The following is a 22,056-nucleotide window of genomic DNA, read 5'->3' on the forward strand; positions in this document are numbered from 1 at the left end:
TTTTGTCATTATTATTTTGTTTTTATTCAGCCATTATATGGGCAATAAAACGTTTACCAAGCCACATCTCTTCAATCCCAGTATACATTTACCCAACTATTATCAAAAGTATTTCTAAATAAATACAACAAAACATTTCTTGCGACCTTACGTGAAGTATTATGACAAAATGCATTATGAAGAAGAATTGGACCTGTTCTGCAGCTGCATTAGAGCTAACATTAGCATCATGCTTCATAAGGCAATTTATGAGATTAATAGTGCACTTTTACTCAGAACTCACTTCAAACCACCATCGAGTGTTTGTAATAACTTCCTTTTACGATCACATGTGGAATTCGTTTACTGTTGTTAAAATATGCTATTTATAGCCTTTTATATCGCTGCACAAATTAGCATTTCAGATGTACACATTCAACTAAAAAAACATACAGACCATATCTATCGTAATTGTGTGTTTATTATCTTATATAATCTATAGTGGCTGTTGTCATGTTTATATCTGCTGCTCTGCTGAAACTCACAGTGGTTTGTGATGCTACAACCGTCTCTCTGTTCTTAAGCTGCCAGATATACATTCAAAGTATAATACACATTAGTAAAAGGATCTATTTTAATATTTATTTGTCTATATACACTCTGGGCGACTGCCGTACATTATAAAAGTAGCCCAAAAAACCACAGCTCTGTAATTTTTCCCCCCACTGTATTTTCAAAATAGCCCGCTTGTGTCGTTACCCTGGCAACACTGTGCTGTACCCTCATCACACAATGATAGATAACCTTCCACGCTGCGATGACGGGAAGAAGTTGGGGTCAAACCTTATCAAACGATTAATTTGCGTTAAAAAAATATTAACGCGTTAATTTTTTGATTAATCGCATGCGTTAATGTTGACACCCCTAATACATAATAAATATACACAGTACACACAGATATATTATGTAAATAAAAACTTATTTTGGATGGGATTAATCATGATTAATCGTTTGACAGCACGCTTTTATTTCTTTCATATTCGTCATCCTAAAAATTTGTCACGCACAGAAACCTTGCACTCTGAGTCCGACGTGTATTAATCCATTGCGAAAAAAACACAAAACAGTTCTAACTGGAGTCTTCAAGCAGTGAGGATGATTTTGTTGTCCTCTCGCTTCTTAAAAAGAGAAAAATAAAGGAAATATTGGGTCAATACAATCCTGATATATTATATATTGAGATCACGGGCGATTCAAAGTTTATTTTCAGGATGTTAGTGGCTCAGTTTGATGCTTTGCTAGCGATACTAGAGCCACATATTAAAAAGACGACCACCAATTTACATGGATGGAATTTACGTGGATCTTTTAAGTGGATGAACTTGACAACTGCCATTTTTGCGTTTTGATTTTGGCGTTCGCTTGTACAGTGGCTCTGAGTTGTCAAAAAACCTCTAAAAATGCTTGCGACCGATGCAAAACATTTTTATGACAGATGAAATTTTCGGAGGCAGTGTGTAAACATGATTGACACAACGTGAGGTCGTATTTATTTTATAGCGCGCAAAGATTTCGGACTCGGTGTGCAATGGCCTTTAGGGTTGGAGGCTTGATCTTTTGGACTCAATCTCAAGCAAGTACAGTGGGGCAAAAAAGTATTTAGTCAGCCACCAATTGTGCAAGTTCTCCCACTTAAAAAGATGAGAGAGGCCTGTAATTTTCATCATAGGTATACCTCAACTATGAGAGACAAAATGAGAAAAAAAATCCAGAAAATCACATTGTAGGATTTTTAAAGAATTAATTGGTAAATTCCTCGGGAAAATAAGTATTTGGTCACCTACAAACAAGCAAGATTTCTGGCTCTCACAGACCTGTAACTACTTCTTTAAGAGGCTCCTCTGTCCTCCACTCGTTACCTGTATTAATGGCATCTGTTTGAACTTGTTATCAGTATAAAAGACACCTGTCCACAACCTCAAACAGTCCAACTCCAAACTCCACCATGGCCAAGACCAAAGAGCTGTCAAAGGACACCAGAAACAAAATTGTAGACCTGCACCAGGCTGGGAAGACTGAATCTGCAATAGGTAAGCAGCTTGGTGTGAAGAAATCAACTGTGGGAGCAATTATTAGAAAATGGAAGACATACAAGACCACTGATAATCTCCTCGATCTGGGGCTCCACGCAAGATCTCACCCGTGGGGTCAAAATGATCACAAGAACTGTGAGCAAAATCCCAGAACCACACGGGGACCTAGTGAATGACCTGCAGAGAGCTGGGACCAAAGTAACAAAGGCCTCAAATCCTGCAGTGCCAGACGTGTCCCCTGCTTAAGCCAGTACATGTCCGGCCCGTCTGAAGTTTGCTAGAGAGCATTTGGATGATCCAGAAGAGGATTGGGAGAATGTCATATGGTCAGATGAAACCAAAATAGAACTTTTTGGTAAAAACTCAAAAAATGCTGAGTTGCATCCAAAGAACACCATACCTACTGTGAAGCATGGGGGTGGAAACATCATGCTTTGGGGCTGTTTTTCTGCAAAGGGACCAGGACGACTGATCCGTGTAAACGAAAGAATGAATGGGGCCATGTATCGTGAGATTTTGAGTGAAAACCTCCTTCCATCAGCAAGGGCATTGAAGATGAAACGTGGCTGGGTCTTTCAGCATGACAATGATCCCAAACACACCGCCCGGGCAACGAAGGAGTGGCTTCGTAAGAAGCATTTCAAGGTCCTGGAGTGGCCGAGCCAGTCTCCAGATCTCAACCCGCTGTTGCCCAGCGACAGCCCCAAAACATTACTGCTCTAGAGGAGATCTGCATGGAGGAATGGGCCAAAATACCAGCAACAGTGTGTGAAAACCTTGTGAAGACTTACAGAAAACGTTTGACCTCTGTCATTGCCAACAAAGGGTATATAACAAAGTATTGAGATGAAATTTTGTTATTGACCAAATACTTATTTTCCACCATAATTTGCCAATAAATTCTTTAAAAATCCTACAATGTGATTTTCTGGATTTTTTTCCCCTCATTTTGTCTCTCATAGTTGAGGTATACCTATGATGAAAATTACAGGCCTCTCTCATCTTTTTAAGTGGGAGAACTTACACAATGGGTGGCTGACTAAATACTTTTTTGCCCCACTGTACATCTATACAACTACTAGTGTATATTACTATACAGTTACTACAGAATTGGCTACTAGAACACAAAGGTGTCCAATACAGGTTCTTTATTGGCATCTATGGTAACAAAAAAGGGTTCTTGAGATGGGATGAAGTGTTCGGGGAACCGGTTTTGTTTTCTTTCAACACTCTTTAACAGTAAAGGTTCTTTATCAGCATTGATGGTTCCATGAAGAACTTTTAACATTCAAGGGACCTTTCCATTCCACAGGAGGTCCTCTATAGAGAAATAAGGTTCTTTAGCTTATTGAAGTGTTCTTAGCAGAGAAATCAATGGTTCTTTTAAGAACTGTTTGCTGAAAGGAAACACCCTTTATTTTTAAGAGTGTCTAATGAAAGATTATTGATATTGTCAGAATACATGGCCAATTTTAATTGGCTCTCATTGGAGAAAGATGCTTTTTAGACCAGCCAAACTTTGACGACTTTCATATCAAGAATATGCCCCTGGTCTGGGTTTGTGATCTCCACGGTCCGGTTCTCAGTGTTCTAATGACTTCAGATTGCTGCAGATCTGCTGCACACAGTTTTTGAAACAAATGTGCCAACATTTCTGTTTAAGTTTATTAGAATAGGCACCCTCATTTTGTAACAGAGTGTGTTGATCTGGACCTTGAGGGGTCTAGTCTTGGTCTAGCCTCCTCAGGTTGGAGATTTGGAGGTCAGCCAATAATAACAGAGGTCATTTACACACATAAGTCTTAAAGCTACAATTGCAGGGCTCACAGAAAAATGGTCTTGAAAATCAAAATCATGACTGTTTATGGCACACAAACTTTGACTTGCATTATAGTTGACTCATTTGACTCTTTCTCATCGCCATCTATTTGAGCTGAACAAGGCCTCATATTTCCCATCATGCACTGCCTCTGTCCCTCTCATATGGATATATCATTAGAATGACACAATGATTCAATCCATTAAATCTGAATATGTTTGAAAATGATGGATTTTGTGTTGGAATAATAGGGAATCAATCCAAGGGCTCGTGGGCTGATTTATAATGTTAGTGCAGCATGAATGGAGTGAGACATGCAGATTATTCATCCAAACCTCTGTATGCTCATATCACAGAAATCCTGCAGATGTAGGAGATGCGTCTTCATTGGTACCTGCTGCTGCTGAGATCCGGCCTTTCATCTGGAAATGTCTAATGCATGCGCTGTAAAAAAGAAATAGTTGAGAAAACAGTTTTTAGTTCTTCTCAGTAAATATACTTTTTCTATTGTTTATTTTGCCAATAGAAAAATTCTTGTCACAGCAACTGAAACGACAATTAATGTCATTGAGGTAATAAATTTTTTTCTGTTTCCTGAAATAAAAAAAGATGTTGTCACGACATTATCGATTTTAAATAGTTCACCCAAAAATGAAAATTGTCATTAATTACTGACCTTTGTTCATCTTCGAAACACAAATGAAGATATTTTTGATGAAATCCGAGAGCTCTCTGACGCTCCATAGACAGCTAGTGTCCTTACGCGATCAAGGCTCAGAAACATAGCAAGGACATCGTTAAAATAATCCATGTGACATCAGTGGTTTAACCGTAATTTTACAAAGCTACGAGAATACTTTTTGTGTGCAAAGAAAACAATAATAAAGACTTTATTCAACAGTTCATCTCCTCCGCGTCCCCCTGTAGCACCATTTTGGAGAGTATCACATACGTAAACGCATACATACGTTGCATACGTTGTTGACGTATGTGATACTCTCCAAAATGGCGCTACAGGGAGACACGGAGGAGATGATTTGTTGAATAAAGTTGTTATTTTTGTTAACTTTAACATTGTCTTTGTAAAACAACTTACAAGACTAAGATTTCGGATATAAGGGGTTGAACATACTCTAGGCTTCGAAACTACACCTCAAAAACAGTGGCAATCAACAAATGTTCTTTACATCGCAGTACAACAAATAACTAACAATGACAAAACAATTTTTAAATGAAGTCGGCAAACAGCAAAACAATAATCCTATAACGGTAACTGCATAATTTATTCATGCTGCAATGCATGCTGGGAGCTCACAAAGTTGAACCTTAACATTTCAACAATATGAAATTCTTTGTTCAGACAGCTGACTAGTTTGACTAGTTGGGACAACATTTAAGGTAATTTTGTTGGTCTGACAAGGGTTTCTGTGTCGTTTCAGGAAAATAGTGTTTTAGTGTTTGAGACTCGAAAGGTGTCGTAAACTGGATAATGTGCAGTTGCCTTTTTTACAGTGTGTTCCTGCTCACTCGTCTCTCTCCATCAGCAGCTTCCAGACACATCCTCAACAACATGCTGCGCGAGCCGTACTTCATACCAGACCTGCTGTTAGCCAAGCACGTCGAGCAGGTACCAACATCTGTTTCTGTCTCATTCTTCTACTGAATACAATCCAAGATGTTTAGCACAATGTTCACGCTGCTCTTTACTGTACAGTGCAAGCAGACTGTGATCAGAGGCTGTAAAACTCTGTAAACTATAATCATAACGGTATCGTGCTCTGTATTCAGTCTTCTGAAGTCATGTGATAATTTTGTGTAAGGAACAAACCCAAATTTTTCTGTTTTCATATTCATTGTTTGGTGTTCTTGTAATTTTCTTTATGCTAATTATATAGTGCTCAGCGAAACACTGGGAGATTCTGTGTTAGTTTCTGAGATGTTCTCGTGTGAATCCATCGCTAGTCTGAATAAACTGCTAATAAGGTGACGTGTGGCGTGCTGCAGTGCATGATGGGTGTTTGTAATGGATGCCGAGGGGCCCGTCCCCTCCTGACTGTAATATTTCTTCGCTCTTTTCAGTGCACAGTAAATGACTGCTGTTATGGACCGCTGGTCGACTGCATCAAACAGTATCCTTCCCATAAAACTTTAAGCCTGAAATTGACGAGGAGCTATTCAGAGGGACGAGATGTGCAGAGCTGCACCTGACATAAAAGTGTGTGTGAGATCTATAGTGTTCACTGTCTGTATCGTGCCGTCAAACAGCCTTGTGTGTGTGTGTGTTTGATTTCCTCACATGTGCAGGGTTATATTTTAGCACAAGATTTTATGTGTTTCACCTCATCATCGTAAGAAATATTTCCCATTCATTTAGATTTCAGCACTTTCTATTCAGTAAATCTGGCTGAATCCAGATCATTTCAGCAATTTTTTGACTTTTTGATCTTATCAGATTGCTTCTCGTGTGTTTTTTGTCCTGCCTGACATACTGTTTAGGCAGTGATCAATAATTAAAACTAATTAACGTTAATATTGGCCGTTACAGTGTCAAGTAAGATACTTACCTGCATTTCTCTGCAGTAGGCAAGTCTGTAATCTCTACACAGTTCACTGTAAAGTTTAATTCAAAAAGATTTTTGTTTTAAATTAAATAATTAATTAAAAGTTAAATACATAATACGTGTGTCTCTATATATATATATATATATATATATATAATAAATAAACATAATATAAATCAATGAGATCTTTATAACAGTGCAGCAGATACTGACATAAAATGATGTAAATATCAGCGGTCGCTCTATATCTCCAATAATATGTCTTAGATGAGACTGAAATGATCCAAACATATAATGCAATGCTGGTTGAGAGATCCTCAGAAGATGTGAGATGAAGATCATTCCTCCGCTGAGGAACAGTGAAAGTAAAGCTTCTGGAAAGATCCTGATGATCAGATTTGAGACGCACTGATTTTTCTAGAAAATGATTGATGGAGAATCAAGTAAAGCTGAGCTGCTTCAGTCCAGTAAGTGTTCATCTGGAAACATGACTGCAGTTATTCTGACGTTTACTTGATCAAAATCAGTCAAGATTTGACAGAAAAAACACACGAGAAGCAGCAGCTGAAGCTGGACGCTTCTACAATTACACTAAAAGAGCTTTTACTGGATAAACAACTCTAAACTATCAACCAGAGACAGAAGACATGCAGCAGATTGAGAGAGAAACAGGTTTAACAGCAAAGTTTTGATTATGTTGATCATTTAGAGGCCTTAGAAATGTATGCATTATATATGATGGAGTATCTTTATAGAATTAAAATACTCAGTAAGGTTCCTAACAGAGACGCTGAGTTCAGGTTTGTGCTGTTGTAGACATGTGCGTCTCAGACTCATCACTCTATGTGTGTGTGTGTGTGTGTGTAGTCGGGGGTGAAGGGTCACAGTGTTTCTCTGTCTGAGGTCACTCATCCCTGTCCCTCCACTCTTTCTCTCTTTCTTCATCTCTTTTCATGCGTCAGCATTCATTCTCTCTGTACATCTGCGTGGGTTCATCGAGCCTCCCTGCAGAACCGCCCCATCAGACCCTGAGCACAGCCTGCGTTACGCCCTACAAACACAACTCCTCAGCACTTCATCGCCTTTCTGTTTTGGCTGAATGTGTTATATATGCTATTGAACTGTACCTGGGTACACAGACACCATAGCAACACCCTAGCAACCCCTCAGAACCCTCTAGCCCTGTAATGTTGGCTTTAGCGCCGGTGCCTGTGTTGAGTGATGCTACATTCACTCCTGATATTACAACAAACACACATTCCTCTGCTGTTGCCACAGCAACCCTGCTCAGCTGTCAAGGTGTTTCCATGGCAACCGAGCACAGGTAACATATAGCAACGGGTTTGTGAAAGTTGACCATCCCTTCAGCTCCCATGAGAATGAGAAGAGAGCACTCAAACTAAAGTTGTGTGGAGTTTGTCCTTAACCGTACTCCTCCAGTGCCATCGGTCTGGAGCATGAGGACCTGCTGCGAGACAAGCTCAGAGAGAGGAGCCTGTCGTTCTTAGGTAAGCCTCAGTTTACCTCAGGAATATAAAAAATGTGTGCTGTCAAACGATTAATGCATCCAAAATAAGTGTTTTTTTTTTTAACATAATATATTTATGTGTACTGTGTATATTTAAATACACACACATACAGTATGTATTTTGAAAATATTTACATGTATATAAATTTATATATTATATTATATAAACAACATATTTTTTCTTAAATATATAAACACATGTATATATATATATATATATATATATATATATATATATATATATATATATATATATATATATATATATATATATGTATATATATATATGTACAGAACACATACATATATATAAACAAAAACTTTTATTTTGGATGCTATTAATCATTTGACATTACTATGAAAAATATTTATCTGTTTTCAGATTTTTCAGAATCTGTATTGGATTTTTTGTCTATAAATGAATTTAATTTATCAAGTTTATCAATAACTACAAAACCAGAATTCAGTCCCAAACTAACAAACCCCTAATGAGTTCAATTTCAACCACATCTGTTACCCATTCTGGCATGTTTTATATATATATATATATATATATATATATATATATATATATATATATATATATATATATATATATATATATATATATATATATATATATATATATATTTTTATTTTTTTTTTTTTCTTTGTATATACAGTGAATCTTGATATTTTATTTAATTTTTATTTAATTTTTATTTAATTTTATTTATTTTTTTAAGAAAGACCATTTAATTTATATTGTGAAACCAAGCAATCATGTAGGCTTATGTTTGTGATTAAAACAGAACACTAAAATTTTAGTTTAAATGTTGAAGGAGGCAGAAATGTTTCTTGTTTTCAGTGTTGCAGTACTTGACTTCAGATTTACTCAGTGCCATCCTTACTCATTTTTGCTGCTTCCCTGCACTCACACACTCAAAAGCACATATCCCAACCCAATATTGCCTTCCTACAAGCATGTAATATCAAATCTCCTTTAAATGAATGCTCACACACACACAAATATACTAATACTATTTCTTCCTTGCCTTCACTCATGGCATAGTAATTTTTTTCTTTTTTTTTTTGTGTGTGTGTTTATATTAAATTTCTTCAGACTCTATTTCTCCTGTGTGTAGAATATAAAGCTCATATAATATTTAGAGTGACCTCCTCAGGTTGAGGATCATCATTGACTGTTGAACAGAGAATGAACTTGTCTTTTTCTAGCGGTGTTGTGCGCTCTGCTCACGTCGTTTACTCTCAGACTCATTTATAATCCGTGTTGATAGATGCTCATAAGGCTTTCTTTCCGTTCAACATCTTTGTTTTTGAGCTCAGACTTTGCCTTCTGTCTTTCAGTGAGTTTGTTACTCTTATATGACTGGTGATTTTGAAGTTTTTGTTAAATGTTAGAGGAACACAGCAGCACATTATTATGATGTGTCCTGATGCACGTGTGCGTGATGTTCCCGGTGTGTTTTTATGTGCGCTGTTTCTGGAGCGGCGTGAAACGAGCGAGTTCTGACCCGACTGAGGGTGTTCGGGCTGACGGGTCACGCGGCCTGATAAATGGATTGGAAATGAGCTCCGCAGCAGCTGAGACAGCTCATTAATTCTAATCAAAGGTGATGTACAGAGACGATCTGCCCGGCGTGATCAGACCCCACACAAAGCCCTCGCCCCTCTCGGCCAACTGACGCGGAGTGACCCGCTCGCTGTGATTTAATGGAGAAATCAGGTGTTTCACCAGGACTCAAGGTCACTCCAGCACTGATATAACACCAAGACCTCTCACCTCCATCAGCACAGCCACTGAAGAGACGTTTGTGCAGCGCCAGCAAACACTGCTCTCATCCTCCGTCTGTGTCTTTACTGTCTTCAGATGACTTTGCTTCAGTTGCGCTGACCGAGGACATCGATGAGCCTTCACTGGATGCCTGCTACTTGCTTTTAAAGGCATAAAATCATTGGGAATTATATATAGCTTCACCAAATACGTTTTATAAAACACACTGTAACTTTCAGAACTAAGAACGTTAATAAAGTAATAAAAACCAATTACTGAAACTATGTCTGTGTAATGCAGCTTAGCAAACAGTCTTTAGTAATTTCCCATGAAAAAAAAAAATATATATATATATATTTTTTTTTTTAAACAATGCTCAGTTAATAGGGTATTTTATTTATTTATTTTTATTTATTTTTTTTCCGTTACCAAAAATTGTGACATGACTAAAATACAATTTAAAGCCCTGGTTTATGTGAATTAGCATTTTCTAGCATAGAATAGTAGTAGTTCAATGTGACTAAAATAATTTTATCGACTTTGCACAATGGCCCAAAGTCCAAGTAATGGCTCTTCCTGTGCATCATAATTTAAGGAAATAGTGGATTTATTTATGGGGGAAAATCACGCAGTAACAGGTTCCTTGCTTCATGATAAGGACAGTCAGCCAAAAACATCCTGTTCAATTCTTAGGGTTAACCAGAAGTCTCAATCATCACTTGCACGAAAATAAACTCTTCTAATAATATAAAGTGAAGTTCTCTGTGAAAAAACAAAGATCATGAAATGAGTTTTCCACACAGATGAAAACCAGCTCCGTGCCAAAGGCTACGACAAAACCCCTGACATCATTCTGGAGGTGCCCATCGGTGAGAACTGATACTAGCTGCTAGTTATTTACTTACTGATTAGAAAAAAGTACCGTTTTAAACCAGTAACTTGCTCAGTCCATAGTGTCAAGATATCTGCTGATATCATTAACTCTACATTTAAGTGGACTTTTTTTAAGCAAATTTCCTATCAATTTGGTTTTGCATGAAACTAATCTGCCATTTTGCGCACAGACCAAAGCAGACTAAAAATGCTGTGTAGTTTGTGTTTGTGCTGAACTCCCTTCCTCTGTTTAAACACTGCTAGTATGTAGTAAACCTGCTCTTGAGATAACTGCGTGTTGTGTTCTTCTGCAGCTGTTGATGGTCATATAGTGCACTGGATTGAGAGCAAAGCTTCATTTGGAGACGACCACAGCCATCGCACGTACCTTAACGAGCAGTTCTGGAGCTACTGCAACAGGTCAGACCCTAGACAGTCTAAAACTGAAATATTAAAAGTCTAGTAATAAACCAGACATCTGTCTATTAAACCTGTTCATTTTGAATAGGTTTGCTAACAGTATTAAATGCAGAACTGTAGTAGTCTTGTACTGTGTGAATGTCTTCAGCACTTAAGGCCTGTTAGGGTGAGGCTTGCTTTTCATTTTATACATCGCAAACACATTTCAAGCCACCTCTTCTTTCTTTTGCTTTAGTGTGCTAGAAGTAAATATCAGTTTTAGATTTCCGAACATTTCTTTTGCATATATTGTAATAATTCAGTTATAATTAATTCATTTTTGGTGAGGGATTTCACAAATATCTGATTAATTAATCTCACAACAACAGCTTTCACAGTCATGTTTTTATTATTTATTCTGGGATGGACTTATTATTAGTGATCAACCGTTATTGATTTTTTTTATAACTGATATCGATAGACAATAACAACGATGTGCACAAGCAAAGTATACTTGATTTGCCGTAGTTAATAAACTTTATTTAACATAATAACAGCCATTAATGCACACATTAGATGTGTTACATAAATGCCTGATATGTAGTTTATGCAGCTTGGCTCTTAGAAATAGAGACGAACTCACAGAGTCATGTAAGATAATCCTTCAAGTCCTGCTGATGCTTTTTATAAATAGAATGTTTTTATTGTTGTAATATGAAGATTAAATTTAACATGAAAGACTGCAAATTTTCAACACTTTTTTAAAAAGATGATTGAAAGGAGGAAAAACCAAAGTGAAGTCAATTATTTACTTTATAACAGTAAATAAATATCGGTTCTGCATTTCGGTTATTTATTTACTGTTATAAAGTAAATAATTGACTTCACTTTGGTTTTTCCTCCTTTCCACCCACAAGATGGCAGCGTTTATCGGTGAATCCGATATTACAAAAGCGATATCCGATTGGGGTAAAATGCTAAAATATCGGGAAATCGATTATATTTATCGGTCGATCTCTACTTATTATATGTCACTGATCTTAAGGTGTTTCAAACACTGGAACTCTTCCTGTGAAATCACTGTGTGTGTTTGTGAGATATAGAGCACTTTAAATAATGATGATTCAGTCAATCATATTGGAGAACTTAAAAAATAAAATGTGATGTAAACAGACCTACTGTATACAGTGGACTAGTGGAACCGTCTCTACTAGTAGGTCTATGTTTAACCACACAATGTGACTAATACTCTTTAAGCTCTGGGGGCGGGGGATGAATGGAACGTGCTTCTATATGACCGAAAGCATAAAAACATCCTTTTGTCCGTTACGATCCATCACGAGAAGTCACTTCATCCATCTGATCTGATGTGCTTCAGCGGCTCCATTACAGTCGTATGGATCAGATTTTCAGCGTTTCTCACGTGTGTTTAGACGTGACACGACACATGCTGTCATGTTTGTGCGCTGCCTTGTCAGATAAACTTTGGCATGTCAAAAAAAAAAATGTCAGGCCCTTCAGAGTGCACCTTTCAGAGCTGCTTGTAATTTTTAATTGACATTTACATTTGACATTTGCAGTGCTCTCGGAGCAGAGGACCGCCTGTGTCCACCTTCCCGTCGTCTCCTCTCACTCAGCCAATCACGTTACTTCATCTCCTCTGTTTATATGAGTTTGAGAGAAATATTGAAAAGGTCAGCGAGTTTCCTTTCCAGTGACCTTCGCCGCCATGTTTTCAATTAGCGCGGCGCATGAGAGTGACACAACTCCTGATTTGCTTATTTTCAAACATTTGCGTCGTCTGCACCAAATGGCAGCGCTTGCAAGCGCCGTTAATTATTCCTCGTTCTCCTTTAAGTGTTGAGAACCAAGTGAAAATCAACACAACTAATTTCCTCTCCAAAACTCGCAGCAGCCGCATTCATCATCCAAACAATAGTGTGACCAAAACGCTAACCTCATAATATTCTCTCGTCAGTGGAGTCATGGGTAATGATGCTTCACCTATAAAGAGCGAAGCAGAGAGACTGTCTGGATCTGACGCTCAAGATCCGTCGTCCTCACCTTCCCATCAATCTTCGCCGGCTTCGGCAGGCTCCGTGACGGATGTGCGCATAATTGAGTTATCCATCTACTCGGCTATAAGTTGCATTAAAAATTATTCAGCTGATAGTGAATATTAAGCACATAATAAGGCTTGTGTATGTTTTAGTAGAAGCGGCTGAGGTTAAATGTGTCATGTAATGAAATGCGACTCTGGACTGACGCTCCACTGCTGGGAGCGAATGAGAAACACGCACATTACACGTGTCCTTTCATAAGCTGTTTGACTTTTATATTAAAGAAATAGTTCACACATAAATGAACATTCTGTCATCATTTACTCTCACCATCAAATCTCATTTGTCATCACGCATATTCGTTTTGGCATCAGTGACATTAACCCTATAAAGCTACTCTATTATATTATGACTTTCTAAGGCCTCGAAATGATCAGCATGATCAGTCTTTACTGTTAAACCTGTTTCACACTCAATCTTCTCCATGCTTTCTGTCTCTGATTGAGTAAAAGCTCTTTTAGTGTAATTGTAGAAGCGTCCAGCTTCAGCTGCTGCTTCTCGTGTGTTTTTTCTGTCAAATCTTGACTGATTTTGATCAAGTAAACGTCAGAATAACTGCAGTCATGTTTCCAGATGAACACTTACTGGACTGAAGCAGCTCAGCTTTACTTGATTCTCCATCAATCATTTTCTAGAAAAATCAGTGCGTCTCAAATCTGATCATCAGGATCTTTCCAGAAGCTTTACTTTCACTGTTCCTCAGCGGAGGAATGATCTTCATCTCGCATCTTCTGAGGAGCGTTTATTTCTTCATCTCTCATGTTTGGATCATTTACATCTCATCTTACTAAGACATATTATTAGAGATATAGAGCGACCGCTGATATTTACATCATTTTATATCAGTATCTGCTGCACTGCTATAAAGATCTCATTGATTTACATTACAAGCGGCATAATTTCAATATATAAATTTCATAATCTACAACAAATTTTATGTTTGCTCAGTTTGAGCCTTAAAATGACTTTTCCTCCATATTCTCACTATATCAGACCATACGAGCCACGAAAGTGTCAAATATGATACAAAACATAAAACATGTTCAAGTTTTTTAGTACTTTGTGTGAAGGCTCAATAAACTGTTTTGATTTAAAAAAAAAAAAAAAAAAAAAATATATATATATATATATATATATATATATATATATATATATATATATATATATATATATATATATATATATATATATATATATATATATATATATATATATATATATATATATATAAATATAAATAAAAAAAAAGAATCCTTACTGTTATTTGATTTCATTAGAGGATAAATTATACTCTGTATTATTGCTGAATCTGAATCAATTATTTCCAGTGATCCCAAGTGCCGAGGTAACATTTAAATTCTGGAATGAAATTTGTCATATTATTGAGGTATCAATAAATTAAGCTTAAATCACACACAAAACTGTGTTGTACAGGTGGTTTCTCCTAATGCACACACGTGTTTTGGACAAAGCAAACATGCAACTGGCTGTTTAACTGTGAGGCTGGACTTCTGTTTCTACATCCGCCGTATTGAGCATTATGCTTTCTTCCATTCATTTTTATGAGTGGACTGGGCCATCTTCTTGCTTTATAGTGTTCAAACACAGGAGATTTCAGAGCATGTTCTAGTTGTGCATGCACTGTGTAATCAAACATTTTATGATGTCCTCTAGAAGTGAAGCCCTCACAGATATTAGCTGATTAATAAGTGTTTTACATTCCTGATCAGATGCACAGATGCGCTCATCTCATGTCATACAGCGCCGTACAGATGTGCTTGTAGAAGCCAAACATCAGCTGGAGGCTTACTGTGAAGTACTGTGTTCCAAACTCTGTTTGGAGTAGAGTTGAAGTTTTATTATTGCCTTTATCAGTTTTTGATATTTTTGTTAATGAAGGTTATTCCAAATGAATTCGAGTTTAAAATGAACAGTTTCTGTTCTCGTTCCAGATTTTTTGGTTTTGGCCAAGGATTTTAATTTCAGTGCATCGTTAATTGAAGTTTGTTTTGATTGAATGTTCATCTTAATATGAGAGTGCCGTCTTTTCTGGGCTCTGTAGATGAAGGTTTTCTCTGCGGCGCTCGTGTATCAGAGCTGAGCATGTTAGCGCTCGTAATAGAGGCTGCTAAAGGTTAGATCTGATAAAACGCTGTCAGGACTTGACAAAGATGATGTATGGCCATATAAAGCACAGTATGGCTCATTTCTCCCTTCGGTCAGATAGGGTTAATACTCTCGGTTTTGTCATATATATTCTGTGGCTTGACCTCTTGGAAATTGTTGACCCGAACATTTGTGTTATATTTTCTTGAAATCTTTTTGAGACATTTTTTGATGGCTGGTGGCTTTGACAATCGTTGGCAATAACATTAGACTCCAATAATATTAGGCCCCCAGACTGGATCATTTATTTCATATTTTCAAAGAGCATGTGAGTAAACAGTCTGACATACTTTATACCTTGATCACATCCTGTTCATGTATAATTTGAAAGATGTCCTGAATTCTCTTTGAAGATCGGATAAATAAATTTCTCTCTGGTCAGTCAGATTGCCTGTTTCTAAGGCGGAACACCAGTCAGCTTATTCAAGATTTATACATTTTAAGGTTTTACATGTAAGATTTATACATTTTAATGTTTTAAAATTAAAAATATATTCATTTTAACGTTTTAAGTGGAAAGATTGTATACATTTCAATGTTTTATATCCAGTGGACTTTGACTTCACGGTTCTGTTTCCTTGTGCCGTTCGCTTGTGGTTCTGGCTGTTTATGGTCAGTGTGTGGTGAAGGTGGCCCTTCATCTGTGTTGTTGTTTTGCTGGTGTTTAGCATCACACCTCTTATATGTCTGGTCCATCCTTGCATTTAACACAGAAATCATGCTTCTTTGCTGTCGAAGTCATTGTGACAGTTTTTCTCAGTCTCTCTCTCGCTTTCACTTTCCTCAATTATTCCATATCCTTTCATTCTTTTTTCCATTAACCTTTTTTTCAGCAGAATCTTTACTCAAGCTTGTGCTCTTGTGACAGTTTAACCGTAAAGAGCTCTGAAGAAGCAAAGTTGACACGACAGTATGACGTCAGGAAATCTTTTTGGGATTTGCGGTCGCTGGCATATGACATTTAACACCGCAGCACACCCCAGTGCAGCGCAAGACGTCTGACACGCACCTCTGAATGCTAATACCACATGACAAGATGCTTTCATGCTTTAAGGATTTCAATGCATATTTAGGGACATTGTTTAATGCGCTCCGCATGTAATCCGCACACTTCAGGCCCCCATCAGCTGTGGGATTTAGCTCCCGCTAAGCCTCCATTTCATCTATTTATTTTTCAGGTTTGCTCCCGACACATTAAACAAATTTGTCGTTTCAAGTTGAGGTTAAGAATGATTTTGACACCAGAACTCTGCTTAAAAAAGTGAAAATAAAACACTTCCAAGCTGGGGGAAGTAAAGCAGTATATGACTTAGTGAAGTTTGAGAAGAAGGCCTACAGTGAAATAAACTTCTGAAAGCTAACTTTTTGTCAATTTTTCTTTTTCAACTAATTTTTATACCAGGCTCTTTGTAAATGAGATCAATAAAAGCAATCAAAACCAACAAAAGAGCAATATGTAAATTCTGTGACATTAGTAATATATAAATATTATATAAATTCTATCTATCTATCTATCTATATCTATATATATATATATATAGCAGCACATCAGTAATGATTATAACCATTGCTATAAGCACACATGAAGGCCTGAGGTGTTTCATTTCATATTTTAATAAATAAGTCGCTGTTAATAATCAGTGCAGCAGACAATATCATCAAGTCCTTTTATCTTCTAATGTCTTGATTGCTTTTGTCCTTTATAGCTGGATTGTTAGTGTGTCTGGCCTTGATTATATATTAGTTAAAGTCTAATCAGAGATGTATTAGGATGGGAACTTTGACCTTTGATTTCCCTCATTAATTCTCTCTAATGTTTGCAGTCATTTGAGGCTCGTATAAGCACTGCGTCTCTTTTGATGAATGTCACGTGTAGGCTGGAAGCTGCCGGTGACCTTTGCTCTTTTATACGTTATAAAGACAGGCCAGAGTACATCTGTGTGACATTCTCCCATCCGCCCTCTACAGAGATCTGCGCTGAAGACATCTCTTGATAAGACCATGTGTCTGTGTGTTACACAGAGTCCTTACTGTCAGGTCACCCAATTCCTTCAGCTCAGACACGGAGGTCATGGGTTTGATTCCCCAGACATGCTTGAAGTGACTTTCAAAGCAAAAGTCATTTTGGATCATTATCTATCATGTTGTTTCAAATCTGTCTGACTTTATTTCTTCAACGGCACACAAATCCCATCGTAAGACTTGGAATATAGTGCATGAGTCACATGATGACTTTTGCATGTTTTTGGAGCTTGAGAGCCACTGGTCACCACCTGCTTTCACTGTGTGTAAAAGAGCAGCGTGAACATTCTGCTGATCATCTGCTCGTGCTCCACTGAAGAGAGGACGTCGTATACATTTGATTCTAATAATTCTGTTTTGAACTGTTCCTGTAATGACAGAACTGCATGTGAAGTGTGTGCTAGTGTTTCTGATTTAAGAGTTTAGTGAAAGCTGGAGTTTGACCGCAGCTGTGTCTTACATTCACTTCCTCTCTACGAGTTTGAAAACTATTACCATCAGAAGCAGTTTTGCTATCCACGTCTGATGTCCACCGTCTCCAGACGTCCAAACTACAACTGTGCAGATCTTCAGATGTGTGGATGTGTTTATACATGTACAGTCGGTGTTTCCACGTCCAGGAACGTCTCTTTAAATCACAGTCGGCTCTAGAACCCATCTGCAGGGCACCTTCCCTAATTTGGTGATGAGTGTTTGGCTAATCAGTGAAGTCGACAGCAGTTCACCGTCTCCGGAGAGTTTATAACTCTGAATAACATAACGACAGCGGCCTGGGACAAATCCTTACTGCAGCAGCACACCCAAAACTGAAGCCTGCCTTCATTTACTGTCGCGTCGTTCTGACCTTTCTACTGTGGAACACAAAACAAGATGTTATGCCAAATATTTGAGCTTCTCTTTTCCATTCAGCCGAAGTGTTCAAGATTTATATGCCCAAACTTCTCAAGGCATCGTAACAGTAGTCTGTACGACTCGTGCAATGCATCTCCTGAAGTTGTTTGATAGCTTTTTGTGAGGAACAGACCCAAATTTAAGTTACTGTTTGCTGAAAATCATCCCATCAGTTGCAGATTTCACGTCTTATTTACATTTTGTGTATTAGACTATTGCCTTTAGATGTTAGACATCATTTGGTTCCAGATATATTTGCTTCCTGCATGTTAGAAAGTTTGGTAACACTTTAGTATAGGGACCAATTCTCACTATTAACTAGTTGCTTATTAGCATGCCTATTATTGACACATTAACTGTTTATTAGTGCTTATAAAGCACATATTCTGCATGATCATATTCTACATCCCTAATCCTACCCAACACCCAAACTTAACAACTACCTTACTATTGATAAGCAGCAAATTAGGAGTTTATATTTATATATTAATAATATTTAAATACAAGTGTTTATGTATAGCTCTTTTCACAGTACATATGACTTCAGAGCAGCTGTACTGAAAGGCTTGTTTATAGTGCTGCGTGGTAAAAATTGGTGAAATTTTCTCAACCTGGTAAGAACTGCATTTTGGAACAACTGTAGCTTGTTTATCGAGGATGAAGGACGACCACCTAGTGGCTCCAGATCATGAATGCATGATGATAATGGAACAACATGATGGTTAATGATGATAAAACTCTAATTTTTTGTTTGAACAGTTCCTTTAAGCTGTTGATTTTCCTCCGCCTCGTGTCATGTCGTGTCATGTTCATTGGAAACATTTGCTGGTAGAGTCACCTCATGTACGCAATGGAAAACAAACCTGTCATGGCCTGAGAGAATGTTTGTGCAGTTCGCTGAAATACGACCGAGCTTGTCAAATGGCAGTTTGAATAAGAAAGCAAACATATTTTAATCAAGACTCGGACAGAAAGGGGTCACCAAATCACAGCGTTTGATGTCACACTCGCTCTTTGCCTCTGTTCCGATGGCACCGCGTGGAAAGTTACCCGTGACCCCGTCCTAAAAAGGAAGTAGAGGGCTGAATGAATAACTGCTGCGAGGTCTTAGCATGTTAAATGCTGTAATCTTCCCAAAGCGTTCCTTCCTGTCGGCCCTCCTCTCAACTTCAACCTCCAACCCCTCCCTCCATGCATCACGGCAAATGAAAGCCGCCCGTGGCATTAGACGGGAGGGCAGAAAGCCCCTGGGTCTCGTCCAGAGACTCCAGCAAAGAGTCCCGCCCGCCAGCGCCGGCCCGTCCGTAACGACCGTTTTTAACGGCGCACGGGGAGGAGATACGAGGGGCTGTAAATTGTGTTTGACAGTGCAGCTACAGTGGTTTCGTCATTGCTTGTCTTTAGTTATTACTGCGACTTCCTTGCTGCGCAGATAAGGGCCGAGACTTCGGCATACCAAGGTGCACACTGTCGACACAGCGCTCTTATCACCTTAATTGATTTAGAGCAAACGCCTTTGACACGGGTCATTGTGCGATGAAGTTATCCATCACCCGGGAGTTTGATTTCTGCCCACGTCTGTCTCCAGTGTGTCTGCATGGGCGCCGGCGGAGGAACTGGTTCAGAGGGCACCGCATGTCACCGCAGACCCGTTCCTTAATAAACACGCTGATATGCACGGAACATGCACAAACACAACCCTTTCGTTTGGACTCGTCCAACAGTCCTTAAATTATTCTTCCATAGCCTTTGAGACTCTTTCTTATATTTGAATTCCCACGTTCAGAGAAGGACAGACTGTGTAAAAGTGCCCCTATTATGGATTTGTGAAAATTACCTTCCATGCAGTGTGTAACACCGCTCTAAGTGAATGAAAACATCCTGCAAAGTTTTAAATCTGAAAGTGCACCGTGTATAAAGTTGTCTTTCAAAATAAAGAGTCGACTCTGAATGATTGAAATGAGACGTTTTTAAAACAAATCACAAGCCGTTTCATGTTGATGTCAACATGAAACATTAGCATATTGCCTCTCAGTTGTTGCGTGCGCAGACCTGGGAAAACAACTTGATTTTCGTGTTGGTCTGAATGAAAATGTAAATTCATTCTTTGCCACTAGGTGCTGCTTTCGGAGCGTTAAAAATGTACACAAAGCAGCACTGCCTCACAAACACTGCTTTAAAAGAAATCGACCAATCACCACAGAGTCGCATCACACAAAGTAGGGTTTTGGAAAAATGAATCGTTGAGAGAATCATTTGGTCGTTTTTATATATATACATGCATGTGTTTGTATTTATATATACATAATATATATACACATTATACACACACATCGTCGTTTGAGCAAATAAGGTAAAAATAAATGCATATTATAAGAAAATGAGTTTTTTTGGTCTTGCATGCATGTCAAGCTGTTGTTGGGGACTCCCAAAACAACATAACCCATAATAGGGGCACTTTAATTGTGACCCTGGAGCACAAAAGCAGTCATAAGTAGCACAAGTATATTTGTAGCAATAGCCAGATTTTTATTTTTTTTATTTTATTTTTTTTTTTATGCCAAAAATCATTAGGATATTAAGGAAAGATCATGTTCCATGAAGATATTTTGTACATTTCCTACCATAAATATATCAAAAATAAATTTTTAATTGGTAATATGCATTGCTAAGAACTTCATTTGGACAAATTTAAAGGCGATTTTCTCAGTATTTAAATGTTTTGCACCCTCAGATTCCAGATTTTCAAATAGTTGTATCTCAGCCAAATATTGTCCGATCCTAACACACCATGCATCAATGGAAAGATTATTTATGCTTTCAGTTGATGTATAAATCTCAATTAAAAAAAAAAAAGAAAATGACCCTTAATACTGGTTTTGTGGTCCAAGGTCACAATTGTGTGTCCAGAAGATGGATGTTCACACGGACTCTAACTTGAAGTTCAAGAGTCAAGTTTTTCCTGGAACGGAAAACGCTGAAATTATACTTCAAATTTGCCTTGATTTGTTATCATATCTGTCATCTTTCTCATGCTTGCTGGAGTGACGGAATTGACAGAGGCAGTTGCATTATATGCTATGAAACATGCATGCTTAAAACAGTTTCTGGAATAAACAGCCTTTCCATCGTGAGGACTCTCTGACACGTACCTCACACGCTCCCTCTGCATTAGTGTGACTGCGGTAATTACACGTCACTTCATAATCATATCTGTGGCAGGTAGTCTGCGAGTCGCGCGATTTCACGCGGCGGATCTCGGATAAATACGTGGTCCGCTTAAAAACATTTTTATGGTTCTCTCCTCACATTAAGCATCTGGGAGACCCGACTCTAAAACACGTCCGATCTCATTACACAAATGTGGATATGCTAAATTAGGTTGAGTGGGCTTATGCCCACCGCCCCCCTTGAACCCCCACAGACTCTCACGTGTTCGCAGCAAATGTAGGTCTTTAGCTCGTGGAAGTTGTCTCAAGTTTTATCCCTTTGGAAGATAATGTGGTTTTGCAATTCAAATATTTGCTCGCTCTGTTTCCCTGTGCAAAGCGGCTTTGAAGCCGTCGCCGGTGACAGTGCGAGCGCGACAGCACCAGTGCATGCTCCGTATTAAAAATACTGCAGGAACGCACATCAAAACCCGCATGCAAATGGTTTGCTTTTGGTTGGTGAGGATTCTCGGATAAACAGGGCTACTTATGACGGCTGATGGGCTGACGAGTCTCTTCAAGAGCTCTTCAGACTGGAGTGCGCTTGATTCTTCATTAATTAACCCAATTCTGTTCCTTCATGGCACACAATGGACGTCTCCTCTAGTGGATCTGTCGCTCT

At 38.1% G+C, this 22,056-nt stretch overlaps 1 protein-coding gene across 6 annotated transcripts in view; it reads left to right on the forward strand.

The window, feature by feature from the left end:
- cdin1 (CDAN1 interacting nuclease 1) overlaps positions 1 to 22,056 on the forward strand; it is an 84,056-nt gene that overhangs the window by 41,183 nt on the left and 20,817 nt on the right. For 3 of the 6 annotated variants that reach the window (XM_058749054.1, XM_058749058.1, XM_058749059.1), the window contains 5 exons: positions 5,436 to 5,518; positions 5,971 to 6,020; positions 7,893 to 7,960; positions 10,558 to 10,623; positions 10,942 to 11,047. In XM_058749054.1, coding sequence (XP_058605037.1) covers positions 5,436 to 5,518; positions 5,971 to 6,020; positions 7,893 to 7,960; positions 10,558 to 10,623; positions 10,942 to 11,047 — 373 coding nt within the window. Of the gene's footprint in view, positions 1 to 5,403; positions 5,519 to 5,970; positions 6,021 to 7,892; positions 7,961 to 10,557; positions 10,624 to 10,941; positions 11,048 to 22,056 lie in introns of all 6 variants that reach the window. The other 3 variants (XM_058749055.1, XM_058749060.1, XM_058749056.1) reach the window with 3 other exon arrangements.

This window comes from Onychostoma macrolepis, chromosome 17 (genome assembly GCF_012432095.1).
Source record: "Onychostoma macrolepis isolate SWU-2019 chromosome 17, ASM1243209v1, whole genome shotgun sequence".
Taxonomy (NCBI): Eukaryota; Metazoa; Chordata; class Actinopteri; order Cypriniformes; family Cyprinidae; genus Onychostoma; species Onychostoma macrolepis.